Genomic DNA, 21,947 nt, shown 5'->3' with positions numbered 1-21,947 from the left:
ATCACTTTCTCTTTCCCTCACTCTCCCCCCAGCCTCTGGAATTCCTTGTTTCTCTTCTCTCAATCCCACATTGGTCGTTTTGCCTTGTATGCTCTTTGTCTGCACTAAGCTGCAACTTTGAATCCACATGGGGCGGCTAGCAAGGAAGAGGAGTAAGGAAACAGGAAAAACGAAGTAGGGCAGAGAGAGCACCCTGGTTGTCTTTACAGCAGAGAATCAGACTCCCAATTAGTCACAGCAAAGGGGATCACTGTGCCTGGCAATTCTGCTCCACTCAAAACTAGTAAGTATGGACTGAACCCCTCCCTGTGTCAGGCACTAAGTTGGGTCCAGTGGAGTAGCAGTAATGAATAAGACATGACCTCTGCCTGTGCCAAGAGACAGTATGGGGCAACGGTGATGGCATGGCTTTTGGGACCAGGCCAACCCTATTCCTTACTTGTTCTATGTACTTGGACTTATTATTTCACTGAATTTTTTTTGCCTTAGTTTCCTTATCTGTAAGATGAAGATGAATAATGGCATCATTTTAAAGGACTGTTTAGTGAATAAAGGAAAAATCCATGTAAAACACTAATCATGGAGTTTGGCAGATAGGAGTACCCTCCAAAATGTTAGCTGCAATTATTATTCATAAAAGGAAGTTCACGGTTTATGGGGAAAAGACACACAGGCAACTAAGTCTACATATCAGCCTGACTGGGAAGTGCCCTATCACAGGGGTCAGTTAGTGCTTTGGGAACAGAGACAGAATTGCTATTCAGAATGAAGGACTTGGGAGACATTGTAGAGGAACAGACATTTGAGGTAGATTTTAAATAATTGTGAGAAATGGAGCAAAATCCTCACTGGATCATTTCCATTGCCCTTTGATCAGTGTAACAAGTATCCTCATGACTTTCCAAGAATAGGAGTTTACCCACACTTGGAGGCATCATAAAACTATACAGGCAACTATTTAATTAGATCTAGTCTGTCAATATGAACATATTAGCACAAAGGACATATTTCTCTAAAATTGCCAAGGGAACACTTCAGTAAGCTTTAATTATGTAGGCACTGAGACTCACACCAAGACCGAGAAACATTCACCCAATGGAAAAGCAAAGGAGGTCCTACGATTTCAGTTGCTTCTCATTTGGAAAGGTATAAGGGAAAGGAGATAGCCCCAGATAACCTGGCTTTAGCCTTCTCATCCAACTATTTCTCCCCATTCTCCAATACAAGGCCCATGCTCTTTAGAAACTTGTATCTCTGTGGTCCTCCAAAGAGGAATCCATTCCTCACTCAAGCTCTTACTCATCATGCTCTTTCTCTTCTCTCTGTCTCTCTGTCTCTTTGGCCCATTCAAATCCTACCCAAACTTTCAGAGCCACAAGGTCTCTTGAGAGCCGACCTTGAGAGCCAACAAGGTCGCCCTTGTGGAGGTATATTAACTCCATCTCACAGTCGTGCTTCACTTCTCTCCATCCCTGTCATACTAGCATCCCTCCTGTGGTTTTAGGGTCTATTCCCTTTTGTTGCCATTTATATTTAGTGTAGAGACAAGTCTCCTAAATTCTACTGGAAATTTCTAGTTAGGGATGTTTTTAAATTTCATTTAAATCATCAGCTGTACCTAGTTTCATGTGTAGAATAGGTGCTTAATGAAAGATTGTTGAATTCTCGTGCTCCTTTATGTTAGGACAGGCACTGTTCTATAAGCAGTCCAATAATAGAGAAGATTCAGTGTCTCCTTTTTAAGGGATTACATATTAGCAGTGGGATTGGCTGTGTTCAGGTAGAGAAGATAGAGAATCCTCCTGTGAAGCAGGAAGTGGTCAGTGCCAGGAGAAAGTTAAATGTGGAATCAAAAGAGGAAGACCCTACTTCGTCTTTGCATTGTGCACTCTCAGCTCTTAACTTAATGCATGGCACAGGGTGATCGTTCAGATATTTGTTGACTAAATTAAATGAATGACATCTAATTTGAGAGTGAGGAAGCCTTGAAAGAAAGATATTTTATTAAGATTTACTAAGAAAGATGAGTTGCAATTGAGAGGTATAGATCCAATCAACATATGGACAAATAATCTTGAAAACATTTTTCTCCCCTAGTACCCCCTTTCATACATTTTTCTATTTAATCCTCTCTCACACCTATAGACAGAGCATTTCAAGGAATTATAGCCACTACCACCTTGTTTTCAAGGCCCTAATGGATTAGGAAATGTGATATCCACTTATGAGCTTCCATCGCTTCATGAACACATGGCTCCATGAACTGCCAAAAGCACTTTGGGACAAACTCCATAGAGCCAGGAGATCTTTCTTAATACCATCTGGCAGCTACTCTGTGCTTACTCTTTGCCCCACCTTCTAAAAGTTTAAATGGCTGTGGGGGGAGGAGCAGTTGTCACATGATTGAGTGTCAGTGTCTAGTATCAGAGGGCCATGGCAGGCCTGGAGCAACATCTGGAATGTCCAAAGATAACCCTGTCAATCTCTAGGGGTCACAGGGCATCACATTCCTCTGCTTCTTTCTCTGTGTGTGTCTCTGTAAGCCAGCCCAATTCTATATTACATTTCCACCAAGTACTATATCCTAAATTCAGCTTATCCAGAGAGATGATATGCTTGGTTCTGTTTGGGTCAGCAATCCCCTGTGTGCTAGGCAGAATAATGGCCCTCAAAGATGTCCACTCCTAACCCTGGAATCTAGGATTATGTTGCTTTACATGGAAAAAAATGGATTTTGTCGATGTGATTCAGTTAAAGGTCTTGAGATGGGAAGATTAACTTGGATTATCCAGGTGAACCTAATCTAATCTTATGACTTCTTAAAACTGGAGAGCGTTTCCAGGTTGTGGTCAAAGAGGGAGATGTGTCTACCCACAGATTGTAGATGGCCATGTTTGCTACAGAAGTGTGTTAATTTTCTGTTACTGATGTAACAAATTGCCACAAGTGCTCTTGGAAGCTTAGTGGAAGGCAAGGACTGGCATCTCTAATATAATTATACAGGTAATGATGAGTAGTGCGAAGATATCACTCCAAAGCCTCGAGAAGGACCGACTAGCATCTCTGTAAGAGATCCAACTGTCTCCTTTTCTCCATGGGCCAATAATTTACCTCAATCTAAGAAATAATATTATAACTGGCAGAAAGTGTCTTCAGTACAAATTGTTCATTTTGGGGGTTAAATCATTTGGCAAAATGGGAAGACTAATATTATTGTAAAGATTGCTAGAAAAATTGTAACATTTCATGTATGTGCATATATAACAGTCTTTAAAGCATTTTTGGGGATGGGGTGCAAAATTAAGAGTGGGAGAGGGACTTTAGTAGCAATAAATAGAACTTGAGAATGAAATAGCTATAGAAATAATCTATAGAATATTACAATAAATAGAATAAATTTTAAGTTCCTAGAGGAATTTTTGAAAATACCCACATTCAAAGCCATGAATTCTTACTCAATTAGCATTTCATTTTGATTTTGGTACTGAAGCCAAAGATGTTGAGGGAGCTGAAATGCTTCCTGGACTTGCTGTGGCTGTGGAGCCTGGAATTCTGCCATGAAGAGCATGTGTGAGAGAGCAAAATGTTTGTGTACTTTCCTTACGTGAAGGAGTTGGGAAATAATCTAAGAAGCCCAATCCAAAAGCAAAGATGTTCCATCCAGTCTTCTCTGTGAGAGCCAAACTATAAATCATCTGAATGTTCCACGAATGATTTACTAATGTATTTTAAATGAGTTATTGATGCATTTTAAGTTATTCTGATGATGTGCTTGGAAGATGCTTAAAAGTATATTTACTGAGATGATGTGGGAATATCAAGTGTTTATTAAAACAATACAAAGTAATACAAATGATATGGTTGTCACAATATAAAAATATCTAAAAGCTAAAGAGTTCTTTAATAGTGGAGATTTTTTTCCTTTTGAAACTTAAAAGTATTTTTTTTTTTGTAAAAAATACAACAGATTACTATCAATATCTAACATTCATGGAGTGCTGACCTTGCTCATTTCTGTGCACACATTGCCTCACTTATAGTAATGTTTAGCATTAACTTATCAGGTAGATACCATTGTCATGCACATTTTACAGATGAAGACATTGAGGTTTAGAGAGATTGCATAGATTTCCTAACGTAACACAGCTAGTGGTGGAGCCAGGATCCCAGGAAGCCTAACTCCAGAGTTTAATAACCTAAAAATCAATAAAATAGCTAATATCCTTGTCACTCTCAGTATGTGCCACTTTCTGTTCTAAATGCTTTACAATTAACAGATCATGTAAACCTCACAACAACACTATGAGGCAGATTCTACTATTACCATTTTATACAAAATGATATAACACATTAAAAATACGTATTTTGTATGTCTTCATCAGCCTTAAAGACACTTTTGAGTTTTTTAGCATATTTTCCCAGAACATGTCAATTTTATTTCCATTTAAATTGCTTGAGATATGGCATGATGCCATAGTCCCTGGAAATTTTATTCCCAGCTATGTATCTCCCTGGAGTCTTTGACTTACTCCCATGTTGGGAGGAGGTGGTTTGCATCTGGCCATGCCTGCCATCCTGGAGCCTCCCCACCCTCATCCTGGGGAATCCCTTCCCTCTTCTCAGGGTGACAGCGTCAGCTTCTCAGATACCACATCATTCTTTGAATTAATTTATCAGTTTGGGGGCACTTCATTAGTTATCTTCTGGAGGAAAAGGTACACCAAGGGGTAAATTTATTGAAATCTTTTGTTTCTATTGGATTTCTACTCTGCTGTGATGAGTTTTAATTCTCAAGAATTTTTTATGGCATCATATTCTTCTTTCCTGTGTATAATATCTTTTTACAAATATTATTAACAGCTTTTAGAAAGATTTTGTATTTTTTTATTTCATGGATTATTTCTTCCAACTTCTTTTTTCTTTGCTTTGTTTCTATCTTTCCTATTACAAAGCTAGAATCACTCCACATGTCTGATGATCTTGGTTGTCTTCTGTTGCAGCATGGGGCCCTAATGAGCTATTGGGAAGCTCTGAACACACGGGTGGCATCTGTGTCATGTGAGATTTACTACAGAACTATCTGGTGGGCTTAACTGCTGGGGAATATAATGTCAGTAAGAGTAGGTATTTTCTCTTGGGCTGGTCAGATTTTTCAAAGGATGATTTTCAAAGTTTCCATGTAGAAGAAACATGACCAGCTGCCAGCACTCTGGGGCCCAAGAGGGCAATTGAAAATTCAAATATAAGCCACTTCGGAGAAAAAAGGCAAAATCCAGGACTACCCAGGTAACTCCAAAAGCTTGTTTGCATTAGTCTTGCAAGACTATAGCCAAAAATCTATTGGACCTTATAATAATCTCATCTTTAATAGCTCTAGAAGTTTTCTGTTTAGGCCTGTGAGAATTTTCTTATATCCAGACTTAAATGTCTGCCATTGATAATCTTAGTTTCCTGAATGATCCAGTAAGAAAACATTTCTCTGACTCTATTAGTCCATGATGAGTAACATCTTCCTAAGGCTTTAGAAGTGGCTGAGAGTTTATATTATTTTGACAATTATTTGGTCAGACTTCCTTTTAATAATAAAATTGCAATTACAATACCTTTATTTTACAATTACATGTACATGTTGGCAGCTGGAGTCTTTCTTTACAGTTTCTTTATAACTTAAAAAAGTAATAAAATTATAAATCTCATCCTAACTAGTAACACCAAACAGTTATGGTTAAAAAGTTAACTTCAGTTTTTCAACTCTTTTCAGATCCTGGTTTCTGAGATGAACAGCCTGTTCTGTCCATTTCTGTATCTTTCTCCATGCTCATACAAACCTATATATAGTATTTACAAATTTTAATTTGTTCTGTCTTTCACAAAGATTGGATTTTATATACATTACTGTGTACCTTGCTTTTTATACTTAGTGATGCATTATATTAATCCCTCTTGATTTTAAGATATAATATTTTTTTGAGACTAGGACTTGCTCTGTTGCCCAAGCTGGAGTGCAGCAGTGTGATCATGGCTCAATGCAACCTCTGCCTTCTGGGCTCCAGTCTTTGTCCCACCTTGGCCTCCCAAATAGCTGGGACTACAGTTGCATGCCACTCTGCCTGGCTAATTTTTGTGTTTTTTTTTTTGTAGAGACAGGTGCCAAGACCAGCTTGGTCAGGGAGACCCTAACCGAGTGGTGCCAGAGGAATTAAACACACATACACACAAACATATAGAGGTGTGGAGTGGGAAATCAGGGGTCTCACAGCCTCTGGAGCTGAGAGCCTCAAACAGAGATTTACCCACATATTTATTAACAGTAAGCCAGTGATAAGCATTGTTTCTATAGATTACAGAATAACTGAAAGTATTCCTTATGGAAAACAAAGGGATGGGCTAAAATAAAGGGATAGATTTGGCTAATTATCTGCAGCAGGAGCACGTCCTTAAGGCACAGATTGCTCATGCTATTGTTTGTGGTTTAAGAACACCTTTAAGTGGTTTTCTGCCTTGGGTGGGTCGTGTTCCTTGCCTTCATTCCAGTGAACCCACAGCCTTCCAGCGTGGGTGTCATGGCCATCATGAACATGTCAGAGTGCTGCAGAGATTTTGTTTATGGCCAGTTTTGGGGCCCGTTTATGGCCAGATTTTGGGGGTCCTGTTCCCAACATGTCCCCCTTCTTTGATTTGCAAAGTGATAAAAGGAAAGGCAGCTTTGTCACGGTGAGCTGTTTCTTGCAGGAGTTAGGATCTGCTTCTGCAGACTATACAAACAACACAGATTGAAAACACAATCATCATTGAAATCACAGAGCTTCCAAGTGTTTTTATCCATTTTAATGGGTTAGTAGCTGCTAATCTTTATTAAGGTACTTTAATAAAATAGTTACTTTAACATTTTCAGGGAACACCTAACTAGAGGTTATTTGTAATAATCATTTGGTTACAGAAATGAATAGTCAGGTGTCTAAGCATGTATTTATCAGATATAGACTTGCTCTCACTATACTTCAACATCTGAGCAATTTTCTAATAATTCTGTCAAGATGACTTTCTTTCTAATCCCAGAGCAGCATGTATGATTTCTAAAGTAGCAAAAAGTTAATTCAGAGTTTTGTTTGTATGCTCTTTCTGGTGGTGCTAAGTCAGTGCACCTCACATAGTTATTAATTAAACCGTCAACATAATCTTTTCTCCTTTAAAAGTTTGAAAAGTTTCTTTATTTTGACAAAACCTTTTGCTGCTAGCTAAAATGAGTGCAAACTATGTACATTCACAGAGTTATATTATGGAGGGGGTGATCAGCATGTATAGAAGTCCTTGATTCTAGAGTCAAAATTTGCTGCAAGTCACCCAGATCATGTGCATCACTTTAGGTTCACCAGGACACAAGCCACTCTGGGGTTCCACTTTCATATTTTGATTTTGACTTGTCTCTTTAGACCCACCAATGTCAATGTAACTAGGAGCCAGTGCATGGTGCAGAAGCCTCCCACGTGCCACTCCCACCCCATGGAGGACTGTGCCACTCTATGACAACACTGGCAGTGCCCACCTAATGCCCCCCACTCTACCTGCTCCCCTAGCCTGGGAGGAAGGAGGGTGGGAGGTAGATGTCAGCCTCTGTGTCACTGGCAAGATTTGATGACCCTGTTGTGGGGTGGGCATGTAGAATTGCTTCTTCTTTTTCTGAATCTCACACCATCAGCAACAGTGTAAAAGCCACAGAGCATCCAGCACCAGGTAGTGTCCCATGATATTATCTTAGGGAGATTCTGAAAAGTGTCTTGACCCTGAGTATCTCCTTCAACATTTTTGAAAAAACAGTCACATGTTCTCTACATTTAGGAGACCCTTCCCAGTTAGCAAAACTCTTTCATTAATATCATCACATTTAGCCTCAGTAAAGATGTAATGGGCTGGTTGAGTACTTTTTTCAAAACAAAGGATGAACAAGCTCAGAGAGACTGAGTGACTTACTGAAGGTCACACAGCAAATGATAGACTATTTTACTTTATGTCTAGGGTCTTCCACAATATAAAATAGATTGTATGTACTGCAACAAGTAGCATTTTTGAAGACAGCTGTAACTCCTTTACCAGGAATAATATTTACACATCACATTTAGAGATAAAGCTCAAAATGCAAATCTTTCCCTGAGAGTGGAAAAGCATGAACAAATGAGCACTACAGGCCTTTACATATTCAAAATATTAAACTAATTCTAGGATCGTAGACTTGATGTAAGACATGGTAGTTAATAGGAGCGTTCTAGATTAAAAACAATTTTGCGCAAACATACATTTGTGTGTGTGTGTATATGTCTACTTGGAAAGCATATTGCTTTAAGTGTTTTTGCCATTTCTTAGTTACCAATTTTACACTCTGTGTTCACAGCATTTGCCACCCAATATCTACACATAAAGCCACCATAATACTTTAAATTACTCTATACTTCATTTTCAGCCCATTGGAATAATAAACTAAGACTGTTTAGCTAATGAAGCACTTTCATGAGGAAAAATTGCAGATTTTTTGAGCATTATTCTAGGAATAGTTCAGTTTTCACATTTAGTGTCCAAACCTAAGTTCATCACATGAAGCACAAAATCTGCTTGTATTTTTAAAAGTCAGTTGTATCTTCACTGTAAACAAATAGCATAAAAGCAATAAAAACACTTCCCTTCATTGTATGAAAATGTGTGGCATTTTCTTTGAGTTACTAAGGAAAATCCTGGATTTAGAACTTCTGGATCTTCTTCACTTGTAAATTTGAGACTATTCTTTACCATACTTTAGTGTTGTTTTTTTTTTAAATGGTAAAACTTTATATTCAGAATGATAAAAGGTCAGGAAGAAGACCACACCCCACAGAAGCAGCATTTGATCAGTTTATATCCTTTTTTTAGATAGAAGTCATTTAGGTTGTGGCCAAAATGGTGCTGTGTGTATTACCCTTTCTAGGATGGTGAAGATTCATAATACTTTAAAAATCAGTAAATGTATCTAAAATGTATAAGCAAATTTCTGGTTCTGATCTAAAACATTTATCAACTTAGGAAACCTACTTGAAGTCTTCTACAGATGAACTAACAAAAAAAAATTTCCAGATACTATATTTGTTGCAAGTGAAACTTAAGCATAAGTAGTATACAAAGAACACGAGACTTGAATGGCATTCTCCACTATGGTCGGCCTCTGTTCCACTCTATCACTCACACTTATGAAGTACTATGCCCCAGTCTTCTCAAGGACAATAAGTCACCATTTCAAGAGATAATTAACTCTTTTGCAGACAGCAAGTCTTTATAACTATAAAGTGAACAATTTTTTTTTTATTCTCTTATCATCAGTAAAGTCTTTTTTTTTTTTTTTTCTGGACACTTGGGAACTGAACAATGAGATCACTTGGACTTGGGAAGGGGAATATCACACACCGGGGCCTATCATGGGGAGGGGGGAGGGGGGAGGGATTGCATTGGGAGTTATACCTGATGTAAATGACGAGTTGATGGGTGCTGACGAGTTGATGGGTGCAGCACAGCAACATGGCACAAGTATACATATGTAACAAATCTGCACGTTATGCACATGTACCCTAGAACTTAACATATAATAATAATAATAAAAAAATTAAAAAAAAATAAAAGTGTCCATACTTTAGTTTTTAGCCTAGGGATTTGGTACATTTTATTAAAAAAAGGAAAATGCAGACAGTGAAAACTGAGACAGAGTTAGAAGACTTCAAGCACAGTGGACCAGTAGGTGTATGTTCAGGGCACGTGAAGGTTCCCCTCCACCGGATTCAATGACTGAAAATTATGAAGATACCAAAAATGCAAGAAGTCACAGGAAATATTTTTCCTCAATGGCAAAGATGACACAGTAGAATGGTTAAGAAGGATGGTTTATTGGCTTCAATTCCCCAGCTGATGTTCAACACTTTATTTAGTTCTCATTTGGATTTTAAACATTTCCCTGACAAATAATTTTACATCAATTTCCATTTCTTTGGAAAGCTCCCACGTGTAATTTATTTTTAACATCTCTGAAGAGCAGAATTAATGATTTCTGCTAGGAATTAATGATTTCCCAGCTGTTGCTCCAGATCATGTAGGGTAGAGGAGGTTGAAAACTGCTACAAGGAAAGGCATCTGTATTGTTTCAAAACATCAGGATGGTACGGATACTGCAATAGGAAAGAAGAGACATTGTGTTAACATTTACACAACCCACATGCTTCCATGTGAGAGTCCAAGGAGCATTTGAGGTGTCTTAGTGAAAATCTCTCTGTGTTCTCAGCCACTCCACTCCCATCCCTATGCATCTGGGTCAAGTCAAGTAAAGGGAAGTTCATGTTTTTTGGTTTTCTCTTGTGTTTTCCTCAATCTTAAGCTCACTCACAACCTCCTGAATATGCCTGTCATTTATATTTGAGTTCTACATTAGCATCTTCAAAAATTCATTTTTGCTTGCCTACATTCCTGGTAAAATAAGGAATATAAAGCAATAATAGATAATAACATGCAATAAGTTTTTGCTATTTGTCACATGCTTCATGCATTTTTTTCACTTAAATCTCAACCTAAACAATGACACTAGGAAGTTGGTTTCCATATTATTTCCACTTAGAGATTATAAAAACTGAGACTTAGAAAGATTTGTCACTTGCTCTGGTCACACATCTAGTATAGGGTGTTGGGATTCAAACCCAAATACAAATTTGCACAAATTATAAGATGATAGATATCTTGCCTGAAAGAACTGATAATTTAATAAAGTTAGGACTATGTTGGAGATTTAATAGATCTTTGAATCAGAGATGTTTAAGGATTCTTACAAGTAGAGAATAAAGTTGATTTGTATTAATTCTAAGATGCTTCATTCTTGTGAATATTAGAAATGTACACTTTACATTAGAATTAATGCCCTTTCTATAAACCAACTTTTGTTGAATACATTTAAGAAAAGATGATCTTTGAGACTGAGAATTTATATATATATATATAGTGTGTGTGTGTATGTGGTGTGCGTACGTATATACACATAATAAGAAAAATATATACACATAATTTAGAGAATACAGGACTGAAGAAGCTGGTAAAAATATCTGTAATCTTACAACCTCAGAGTAATCATGGTCAATGTTTTCTGGAATTCTATCAACATTTTCTAGACACAGATACATTTTTTACTGTCTTTTTTGAAAATTCAGGATCATCTTATAAATACAATTTATATGATTTACTTTATGAGTTTAAAATTACATTATGAGAATTTTCCAATGAAGTCTTTTATTCATGTCTAACAGTTGGTTGGAATTTATTAAATCATATTCTTAATGTTGTACTTTTTGAATGTTTCTAAATATTGATATTACAGCTAACAAGTAAACATGCTTGAACATATATGTATGTTTGAGTTTATTATTTCTATAGAATAGATCTCTAGAAATGGTATTGCTGGGACAAAGGATCTAGGTTTTTTTGGAGGTTTCTGATACAAATTACCAAATTGCTTTCCCAAAAGGATGTATCAATTACTATTGAAAGTATATGAAAGTGCCCAAGTCACCTTACTCTTACCAATATTGATTATCACAGTTTTCAATCTTTGCTAACTGATAAGATTTATTTTATTTACATATGCATATTACTATATGACATTCTTGTAAAGTGAATTTAGGCATGCTTCATGACTTCTTTTGTTGCTCACCACTGTCCTCTGGTTTTGGTTATCTATATTTCCCATCATCTTATCAATTCTATGATGACGATGGTGATGTCAATGATAATAATGATGACAGTGATAATTAACCTTTGATGAATACTGTTTTCCATATATATATATATGCACTCTTGAGGGGCAGTGTGGTTAAATAGAAAGTGAATAGATTTGCTAACAAGCTCTTCCTTCGAATTCTGGCTCCTCTTCTTACCACCTGATGCTTTTGACCAAGTCATGCCTTCTCTGCTTCTTAGTTTTCTCTTCTCTAAGATAGTGAGATTGAGACTGACACTGAGCATTGTTTGCGAATCACATGAGAAAATGCAGGTAAGACACTTAGTAGAACAGCTGGTGCTCTGTGGGTGCTAGTTTCCTTCCTTACTCAAGAATATTTGTCGGATAAAGTATCTAGTATGATAGTTTTGTGAGTGCCAAAGAAACACTATTTAAAGTTGAAAACCTCATGAAAATAAATGTTGGATAGCAGAAAAATCTCAGACTCTGGAGCTAGAAGACAGAGGTTAGATATAACTGCCTGTTTCCAGTTATGCTTCATATAAATGCATGTGACAAAGTTCATTATATTAGGTGATTGTAAGTGTAAATGTTAGAGATAGGAAATAGAATTGGCTTATTTTTCTAAGACTTGGAGAAAATGTAAGACAAACATTTAAAATAGGGTTTAGTACCTTTTACAACAACTTTTCTTTGTAAAATTTTTTTTCTAAACTGCAAAAAAAAAAAAAAAAAAGAAAAAAGAAAAGAAAAAGGAAAACCTAGTAATATCTACTTAGAAATCAATCCTAATGTAGTTCCACCTACTCCCATAATGAATATCCTGAGGATGTCCTGAAAATAATTTTAATATACAACCATTAGATGTCACACTTATTTAGATGACAGGCAGAGGTGTCAGTGAATCCATGTTATAATTATGGTTGTTAAAACTTATTTTTTTGGGGGGTGGGGGCCAAGGTGAGTGTTATTTTTTAAAGAAGGCTGAGTGACTCTGATCATTCAGATATGGGGTAATCAACATAATTTCACTTCAGCAGAATAGGAAATGTAAAGTAACTGTTTTTAGCTTCTCACCATATTACCTTACATGTGCTCCAGGCAAAGATTGAACTGGCAATGGAAAACCAAGGCACTAATTTTTTCTCATCCTTCCACGTTTACATTCTCTGCTAGACACCCCACTACTGTAGAATACAAAGCAAAACAGCAACAAAAAACAACTTAAAATCTACCTCTTTCCAGAGCGAAGCAGGTCAAATCCTTCATTTATTTTTTCAAAAGGTAAGACATTTGTTATTAATGCATCCAGTGAAAACTTCTTAGCCATAAAGTCAGACACAAGCTTGGGGACAGATTCTTTACTCTTAAAGCCTGAAAAGAAGAAAATATCATTGTTAGAGTCAACCAAGGTAAGTAGGAGAACTGAAGAGAAGATTTTCCAAATAAATACAAGTTTAGAAAAGGTACTGCTATAACTGAGGTTAATAAGAGATAGAGTACTTCAATATGCTTTTACAGTGCTTTGACTTAAAAAAAAATCACAGATAAACAAGGGTCCTTAGTTATTCTCTCTCTCACAGAGAAATTATAGGACAGATGTTATGCCCAAGGTTAAGGAGCAAATTTATTAGTTGTCTAGATTTCTGTGTAGAGATGATTTATCGTTATAGATTTCCACCGCCTACTAGAAATGTCCTTGCCTTATGCAGTCACAAGTACAAAAAGCGGGGAGATGAAAGTCCTGGTTGATAGTGACATCAGAAAAGTCTATCTTGGGGCTGGGCATGGTGGCTCATGCCTGTAATCCCAGCACGAGCACATTGGGAGGCCAAGGTGGGCAACTCATTTGAGGTCAAGAGTTCGAGACCAATGTGGCCAGCATAGTGAAACCTCATCTCTTCAAAAAAAAAAAAAAAAAAAAAGAAAAGAAAAGTTCTGCATTATTGGAGACTATAGATAGAAAATAAACTTTAATTTATTTTTAATTTCATTGCTTTTCAAAACCTTGCCTTGTCACTCATAAAAGGAGAGAAATTCTTAGGTTAATGAGAATTTGGCTCTGAAGCCTAACTACGTACCTCCAAAAATAGCTCCTTTCCAGGTGCGTCCGGTCAGTAGCAGCACAGGGTTTATTGAGAGGTTCTGGGAATCAGGAGGTACCCCTACGATGACACTTGTGCCACATGCCTCATGACAACATAACAGGGAAGCCATCTGGAATAAAGTGAACATTTAGCATCCTTAACGTGGAGTCACATAGTTCCTACTCATAATGCACAATATCATGTAATAGGCTTAGCTGGATTGTGACTGTGTAGAGGGAAGAGATCATGTCTTTGCTCCTTCATTCCCCCTTTCTTTGTATAGGATAGTGCTGTGGATGTAGGAAATACCCAGAAAATGGTTTTTGAATGAAAGCATGGATGAATAAACTGGTGTGCACTTAGTTCTTCCTAATAAAGGAATAAAGAGGTAAACATCATTACAAACATTTTAAGTCCTGTTCCTTGTACAAGTGTACATCATTCTTAGGCAATCTGTGAGTTGGTTCATTTTTCATTGATTTATTTCATAGGTATTTTGAACCCAATACTTTCAATCAGATATTTTGGTGGCGAACAAGATAAATGAGTATATCACCAAAATTAGTCTCCTGTCCACTTGATAGACTTCCTTTTTAACAGATTCCTATTTTACTGTCCATTTCTCAAGTGGACATGTTTTAAACAATGTTTTTACCTCCCCAAATGTATATTGGTTTTACATTAAATTACATCGATTATTTGGGAACCTCAAAAGATAGTTCAGAATATCTTTTCCAGTCAGCTTTTGGAACATGTTCTGTAGTTAGAAAATGGTTTAGGATCCCTCTAGGTATATAATGATTAGTTCTTTGATTTTGGATTCTGACCTTTGGGAGACCACACATCCTCAGAACATGTGGCTGTCAGACATTTGGTGTCCTGAGATAAGGTACACTCCAGTTCCACATGAGAAAATGGAGAGGGATATAGAAAAAGAGCACAAGGAGAAAAGCTATAGACCTGGAAAACACTGGATTCTCTTGACACTTTATTCCTCTGTGGCATTTGTTCCAGGTCAAGGCTGGTGGGAACTTTGATCTCAGGGTGCTGCTCCCTGTTACCCACACTGCTGAACCTTCTAGAAAACCTCAGCAATGGAAACTTGTTGGTTTCTGGAGACTTTTTGAGTAGGATTCTAGATAATTCTGGGTAGGTAAAATATAGCTAGAAATGTGTTTCCCATTGCCGTTGGTATTTGTAACTGTTTGAAAGTAATATAATAATTCAAAGATGATGTAAGCACTGCAAGATTGGAAATAGTATTTCATATCAATAATGCCAACTGAGGCTCAGCATGGTTGCTCATGTCTATACTCAGCATTTTTGGAGGCTGAGGTAGGTGACTCGCTTAAGCCCAGGAGGTTAGGGCTGCAGCGAGCTATGAAAATATCACTGCACTCCAGCCTGGGTGACAGAGTGACACCCTGCCTCAAAAAAAAAAAAAAAAAAAAAAAAAAAGCGGGGGTTGGGGGGCAGCTGACACTTATTGGGAGCTTACCACATGATGGGTTGTACTGTGCAAAGTATTTTACATGCATTGTCTCATGTGTTTCATAAAAGATGCCATGAGATACGTAGCACTTAACTTTTGCAGGTGGTAAAATCTGTTGACTTTTTAAAGTATTCAGTCCAAGTAGTATTGGGTACTAGTTTTGTGCCAGGCACTGTCCAGTTTCTGTGATAAAATATAGCAATGCATTAAAGCATTGACTTTCCTTAGGGCATATTTTCTGTTAATAAGATAATAGTTGGTCTAAAATTGCTCATTTCTTTTGACCGAAGAATACTATGTAAAAAAGTTTGTAATTCATTAACAGCATATACAAAATTGTTAAAATATTTTTGTTAAGAGTATTAAAAAAAACTTTTTAACTTTTAATTTGAGAAGAGGATTTGTATTATTTATATATAAGTTTGCATTTTAAACTAAAAATTAATAAAGTATATCTGTAGTGACTATGTTAAGAAAAGCCCTTTATCTTTTCTCAAGATGAAATATGACTTGAGACAAGTTTGCTTAGCTGATCGAATGGAAGATTTCTCATAACAATAAATTAAATAAGCCGGGTAACAAAAAGATGATGGGAAATTTCCATTCATAATTAACAATATCCTTTATACATAATACGTATATTCTACTGCCTAAATGCATCCTCCAGGTTGCAGAGGCAGAAATCTCAGGGCATGTCATGGTACATACCATGGTGTCAAGCCGACCGATGACTTCAAATGAAAAATCCACACCTCCATCAGTCATTTCCTTTAGCACCTCCTGAATGGGTTTCTTGTAGTCTTGAGGGTTGATGCATTCAGTGGCACCCAACTCTTTGGCCTTTGCAAATTTGTCCTTGTTGATATCCACCGCAATGATTCTGGCTGCTCCAGCTGCTTTACAGCCCATAACAGCAGATAGGCCGACCCCTCCCAGGCCAAACACAGCACAGGTAGAGCCTGGGGTGACCTATGTTTTCAGAAAATGCAAAAATGAATTATGTTTGTTAGAAATTGCTTAAGCTTTATAAAGTGCCATGTCTTGTGTGTTAACAAGAGCTACTCAGACTCTTCTGTCCAATATGTTATCGAAATCTGTTTTGGCTTGAGATGCTTCATGTTTAAATTCAAGGGGATGAACTAGTTGAGTGCTTCTGAAACTGCTGCGTATTAAATTCATCTGGGGAGCTTTAAAAATATCCCGCAGTCCAGATCATAGACCATGCCAATTAAATGAGAATCTCTGCAGGTGGAACTCAGTCTCCAGGGGACTCCAATGAGTCAGGCTGGGAACAGGAGGACTGGATGATCTTTGAGATCCAGATGGCAGTGATTACAATCTTGTAGGGACTGTCGATTGCTGAAATCCCTTAATAATCAGCTTCAGTATCTCATACATACACCAAGGCAATATTTGGAAAATAAAATAAGTGGAAAAGGCTACACCAGGAGACCGAAAAATATTCCACTTAAACTCTCAATAGTTAACTCTTTTGTACATTATTGTTCAGTAGTCGTGACCAGTATATCCCTGCTTTAAAAAATATACTTGTGAACAACACAGCAATGAAACATTAGTCTATATTTAATAATAAATAAAATCTATTTTTTAATTTTACATTAAGTTCTAGGGTACATGTGCACAACGTGCAGGTTTGTTACATATGTATACATGTGCCATGTTGGTATGCTGCACCCATTAACTCGTCATTTACATTAGGTATATCTCCTAATGCTGTACCTCCTCCCTTCCCCCTCCCCACAATAGAACCCGGTGTGTGATGCTCCCCTTCCTGTGTCCAAGTGATCTCATTGTTCAATTCTCACCTATGAGTGAGAACATGCGGTACTTGGTTTTCTGTTCTTGCGATAGTTTGCTGAGAATGATGGCTTCCAGCTGCATCCATGTCGCTACAAAGGACACAAACTCATCCTTTTTTATGGCTGCATAGTATTCCATGGTGTATATGTGCCACATTTTCTTAATCCAGTCTGTCACTGATGGACATTTGGGTTGATTCCAAGTCTTTGTTATTGTAAATAGTGGTGCAATAAACATACGTGTGCATGTGTCTTTATAGCAGCATGATTTATAATCCTTTGGGTATATCCCCAGTAATGGGATGGCTGGGTCATATGGTACTTCTAGTTCTAGATCCTTGAGGAATCACCATACTGTTTTCCACAATGGTTGAACTAGTTTACAGTCCAACCAACAGTGTAGAAGTGTTCCTATTTCTCCACATCCTCTCCAGCACCTGCTGTTTCCTGATTTTTTAATGATTGCCATTCTAACTGGTGTGAGATGGTATCTCATTGTGGTTTTGATTTCCATTTCTCTGATGGCGAGTGATGATGAGCATTTTTTCATGTGTCTGTTGGCTGTATGAATGTCTTCTTTTGTGAAGTGTCTGTTCATATCCTTTGCCCCCTTTTTGATGGGGTTGTTTGATTTTTCTTATAAATTTGATTGAGTTCTTTATAGGTTTTTGATATTAGCCCTTTGTCAGATGAGTAGATTGCAAAACTTTTCTCCCATTCTGTAGATTGCCTGTTCACTCTTATGGTAGTTTCTTCTGCTGTGCAGAAGCTCTTTAGTTTAATTAGATCCCATTTCTCAATTTTGGCTTTTGTTTCTGTTGCTTTTGGTATTTTAGACATGAAGTCCTTGCCCATGCCTATGTCCTGGATGGTATTACCTAGGATTTCTTCTAGGATTTTTATGGTTTTAAGCCTCTCATTTAAGTCTCTAACCCATCTTGAATTAATTTTCGTATAAGGAGTAAGGAAAGGATCCAGTTTCAGCTTTCTACTTATGGCTAGCCAATTTTCCCAGCACCATTTATTAAATAGGGAATCCTTTCCCCATTTCTTGTTTTTGTCAGGTTTGTCAAAGATAAGATGGCTGTAGATGTGTATTATTTCTGAGAGCTCTGTTCTGTTCCAGTGGTCTATATCTCTGTTTTCATACCAGTACCATGCTGCTTTGGTTACTGTAGCCTTGCAGTATAGTTTGAAATCAGGTAGCATGATGCCTCCAGCTTTGTTCTTTTGATTTAGGATGGTCTTGGTAATGTGGGGTCTTTTTTGGTTCCATATGAACTTTAAAGCAGTTTTTTCCAATTCTGTGACGAAAGTCATTGGTAGCTTAATGGGTTGGGATTGAATCTACAAATTACCTTGGGCAGTATGGCCATTTTCACAATATTGATTCTTCCTATCCATGAACATGGTATGTTCTTCCATTTGTTTGTGTCCTCTTTTATTTCACTGAGCAGTGGTTTGTAGTTCTCCTTGAAGAGGTCCTTTACATCCCTTGTAAGTTAGATTCCTAGGTATTTTATTCTCTTTGAAGTTATTGTGAATGGGAGTTAATTGATGATTTGGCTCTCTGTTTGTCTGTTACTGGTGTGTAAGAATGCTTGTGATTTTTGTACATTAATTTTGTATCCTGAGACTTTGCTGAAGTTTCTTATCAGCTTAAGGAGATTTTGGGCTGAGACAATAGGGTTTTCTAAATATACAATCATGTCATCTGCAAACAGGGAAAATTTGACTTCTTCTTTTCCTCACTGACTACCCTTGATTTCTTTCTCTTGCCTGATTGCCCTAGCCAGAACTTCCAACACTATGTTGAATAGGAGTGGTGAGAGAGGGCATCCCTGTCTTGTGCCAGTTTTCAAAGGGAATTTTTCCAGTTTTTGCCCATTCAGTATGATATTGGCTGTGGGTTTGTCATAAAGAGCTCTTATTATTTTGAGGTACGTTCCATCAATACCGAATTTATTGAGAGTTTTTAGCATGAAGGGCTGTTGAATTTTGTCAAAGGTCTTTTCTGCATCTATTGAGATAATCATGTGGTTTTTGTCTTTGGTTCTGTTTATATGCTGGATTACATTTATTGATTTGCATATGTTGAACCAGCCTTGCATCCCAGGGATGAAGCCCACTTGATCATGGTGGATAAGCTTTTTGATGTGCTGCTGGATCTGGTTTGCCGGTATTTTATTGAGGATTTTTGCATTGATGTTCATCATGGATATTGGTCTAAAATTCTCCTTTTTTGTTGTGTCTCTGCCAGGCTTTGGTATCAGGATGATGTTGGCCTCATAAAATGAGTTAGGGAAGATTCCCTCTTTTTCTATTGATTGAAATAGTTTCAGAAGGAATGGTACCAACTCCTCCTTGTACCTCTGGTAGTTTTCGGCGTGAATCCATCTGGTCCTGGACTTTTTTGGTTGGTAGGCTATTAATTATTACCTCAATTTCAGAGCCTGTTATTGGTCTATTCAGGGATTCAACTTCTTCCTGGTTTAGTCTTGGGAGACTGTAAGTGTCTAGGAAATTACCCATTTCTTCTAGATTTTCTAGTTTATTTGCGTAGAGGTGTTTATAGTATTCTCTGATGGTTGTTTATATTTCTGTGGGGTCGGTGTCGATATCCCCTTTATCATTTTTTATTGTGTCTATTTGATTCTTCTCCCTTTTCTTCTTTATTAGTCTTCTAGTGGCCTATCAATTTTGTTAATCTTTTCAAAAAACCAACTCCTGGATTCATTGATTTTTTGGAGGGTTTTTTGTGTCTCTATCTCCTTCAGTTCTGCTCTGATCTTAGTTATTTCTTGCCTTCTGATAGCTTTTGAATGTGTTTGCTCTTGTTTCTCTAGTTCTTTTAATTGTGATGTTAGAGTGTCAATTTTAGATCTTTCTTCTTGTGGGCATTTAGTGCTGTAAATTTCCCTCTACACACTGCTTTAAATGTGTCCCAGAGATTCTGGTATGTTGTATCTTTGTTCTCATTGGTGTCAAAGAACATCTTTATTTCTGCCTTCATTTTGTTATGTACCCAGTAGTCATTCAAGAGCAGGTTGTTCAGATTCCATGTAGTTGTGTGGTTTTGATTGAGTTTCTTAGTCGTGAATTCTAGTTTAATTACACTGTGGTCTGAGAGACAGATTGTTGTAATTTCTGTTCTTGCACATTTGCGGAGGAGTGCTTTACTTCCAACTATGTGGTCAATTTTGGAATAAGTGTGATGTGGTGCTGAGAGGAATGTATATTCTGTTGATTTTGAGTAGAGAGTTCTGTAGATGTCTATTAGGTCTGCTTGGTGCAGAGATGAGTTCAATTCCTAGATATCCTTGTTAACTTTCTGTCTCGTTGATCTGTCTAATGCTGATAGTGGGGTGTTAAAGTCTCCCGTTATTATTGTATGGGAGTCTGAGTCTCTTTGTAAGTCTCTAAGGACTTGCTTTATGAATCTGGGTGCTCCTGTATTGGGTGCATGTATAATTAGGATAGTTAGCTCTTCCTGATGAATTGATCCCTTTACCATTATGTAATGGCCTTTTTTGTCTCTTTTGACCTTTGATGGTTTAAAGTTTGTTTTATCAGAGACTAGGATTGCAACTCCTGCTTTTTTTTGTTTTCCATTTGCTTGGTAGATCTTCCTCCATCCCTTTATTTTGAACCTATGTATGTCTCTGCATGTGAGATGGGTCTCCTGAATACAGCAAACTGATGGGTCTTGACTCTTTATCCAGTTTGCCAGTCTATGTCTTTTAATTGGAACATTTAGTCCATTTACATTTAAGGTTAATATTGTTATGTGTGAACTTGATCCTGTCATTAAGATGTTAGCTGGTTATTTTGCTCATTAGTTGATGCAGTTTCTTCCTAGCATTGATGGACTTAACATTTTGACATGTTTTTGCAATGACTGGTACCTGTTGTTTCTTTCCATGTTTAGTGCTTCCTTCAGGATCTCTTGTAGGTCAGGCCTGGTGGTGACAAAATCTCTAAGCATTTGCTTGTCTGCAAAGGATTTTATTTCTCCTTCACTTATGAAACTTAGTTTGGCTGGATATGAAATTCTGGGTTTAAAATTCTTTTCTTTCAGAATGTTGAATATTGGCCCCCACTCTCTTCTGGCTTGTAGAGTTTCTGCTGAGAGATCTGCTGTTAGTCTAATGGACTTCCCTTTGTGTATAACCCAACCTTTCTCTCTGCTGCCCTTAATATTTTTTCCTTCATTTCAGCTTTGGGGAATCTGACAATTATGTGTCTTGGAGTTGCTTTTCTTGAGGAGTATCTTTGTGGAGTTCTCTATATTTCTTGAATTTGGATGTTGGCCTGCCTTACTAGCTTGGGGAAGTTCTCCTGGATGATATCCTCCTTGGCTCCATTTTCCCTGTCACTTTCAGACACACCAATCAGACGTAGTTTTGGTCTTTTCACATAATCCCATACTTCTTGGAGGCTTTGTTCCTTTCTTTTTACTCTTTTTTCTCCACACTTCTCTTCTCGCTTCATTTCATTCACTTGATCTTCAATCACTGATACCCTTTCTTCCAGTTGATGGAGTCAGTTACTGAAGCTTGTGCATTTGTCATGTATTTCTGTCTTATAGTTTTCATCTCTATCAGTTCTTTTAAGGTCTTCTCTGCATTGATTATTCTAGTTATCCATTCATCCATTTTTTTTTCAAGGTTTTTAGTTACTTTGCACTGGTTACATAGTTCCTCCTTTAGCTCTGAGAAGTTTGATGGACTGAAGCCTTCTTCTCTCAGCTTGTCAAAGTCATTCTCCGTCCAGCTTTGTTCCGTTGCTGGTGATGAGCTGCGTTCCTTTGGAGG

At 37.3% G+C, this 21,947-nt stretch overlaps 1 protein-coding gene across 2 annotated transcripts in view; it reads right to left on the bottom strand.

Moving 5' to 3' along the window:
* The window catches only part of LOC126954775 (alcohol dehydrogenase 1A), a 78,415-nt gene that overhangs the window by 42,313 nt on the left and 14,155 nt on the right, over positions 1-21,947 (bottom strand). The window contains exons 6-9 of one of the 2 annotated variants that reach the window (XM_050790653.1): positions 16,022-16,282; positions 13,816-13,951; positions 12,970-13,108; positions 9,881-10,181 (exon numbers count right to left, since the gene is read on the bottom strand). The exons of the other annotated variant lie outside the window; for it this stretch is intronic. Of the exons in view, the coding sequence (XP_050646610.1) occupies positions 10,157-10,181; positions 12,970-13,108; positions 13,816-13,951; positions 16,022-16,282 (561 nt within the window). The 3' untranslated portion in view covers positions 9,881-10,156. Of the gene's footprint in view, positions 1-9,880; positions 10,182-12,969; positions 13,109-13,815; positions 13,952-16,021; positions 16,283-21,947 lie in introns of those variants that run through there. 2 annotated transcript variants of the gene reach the window in all.

This window comes from Macaca thibetana, chromosome 5, assembly GCF_024542745.1.
Source record: "Macaca thibetana thibetana isolate TM-01 chromosome 5, ASM2454274v1, whole genome shotgun sequence".
NCBI classification, from domain to species: domain Eukaryota; kingdom Metazoa; phylum Chordata; class Mammalia; order Primates; family Cercopithecidae; genus Macaca; species Macaca thibetana.
Note: the sequence above shows the minus strand (reverse complement) of the source record. Positions and strands in the feature narration are given on the sequence as shown.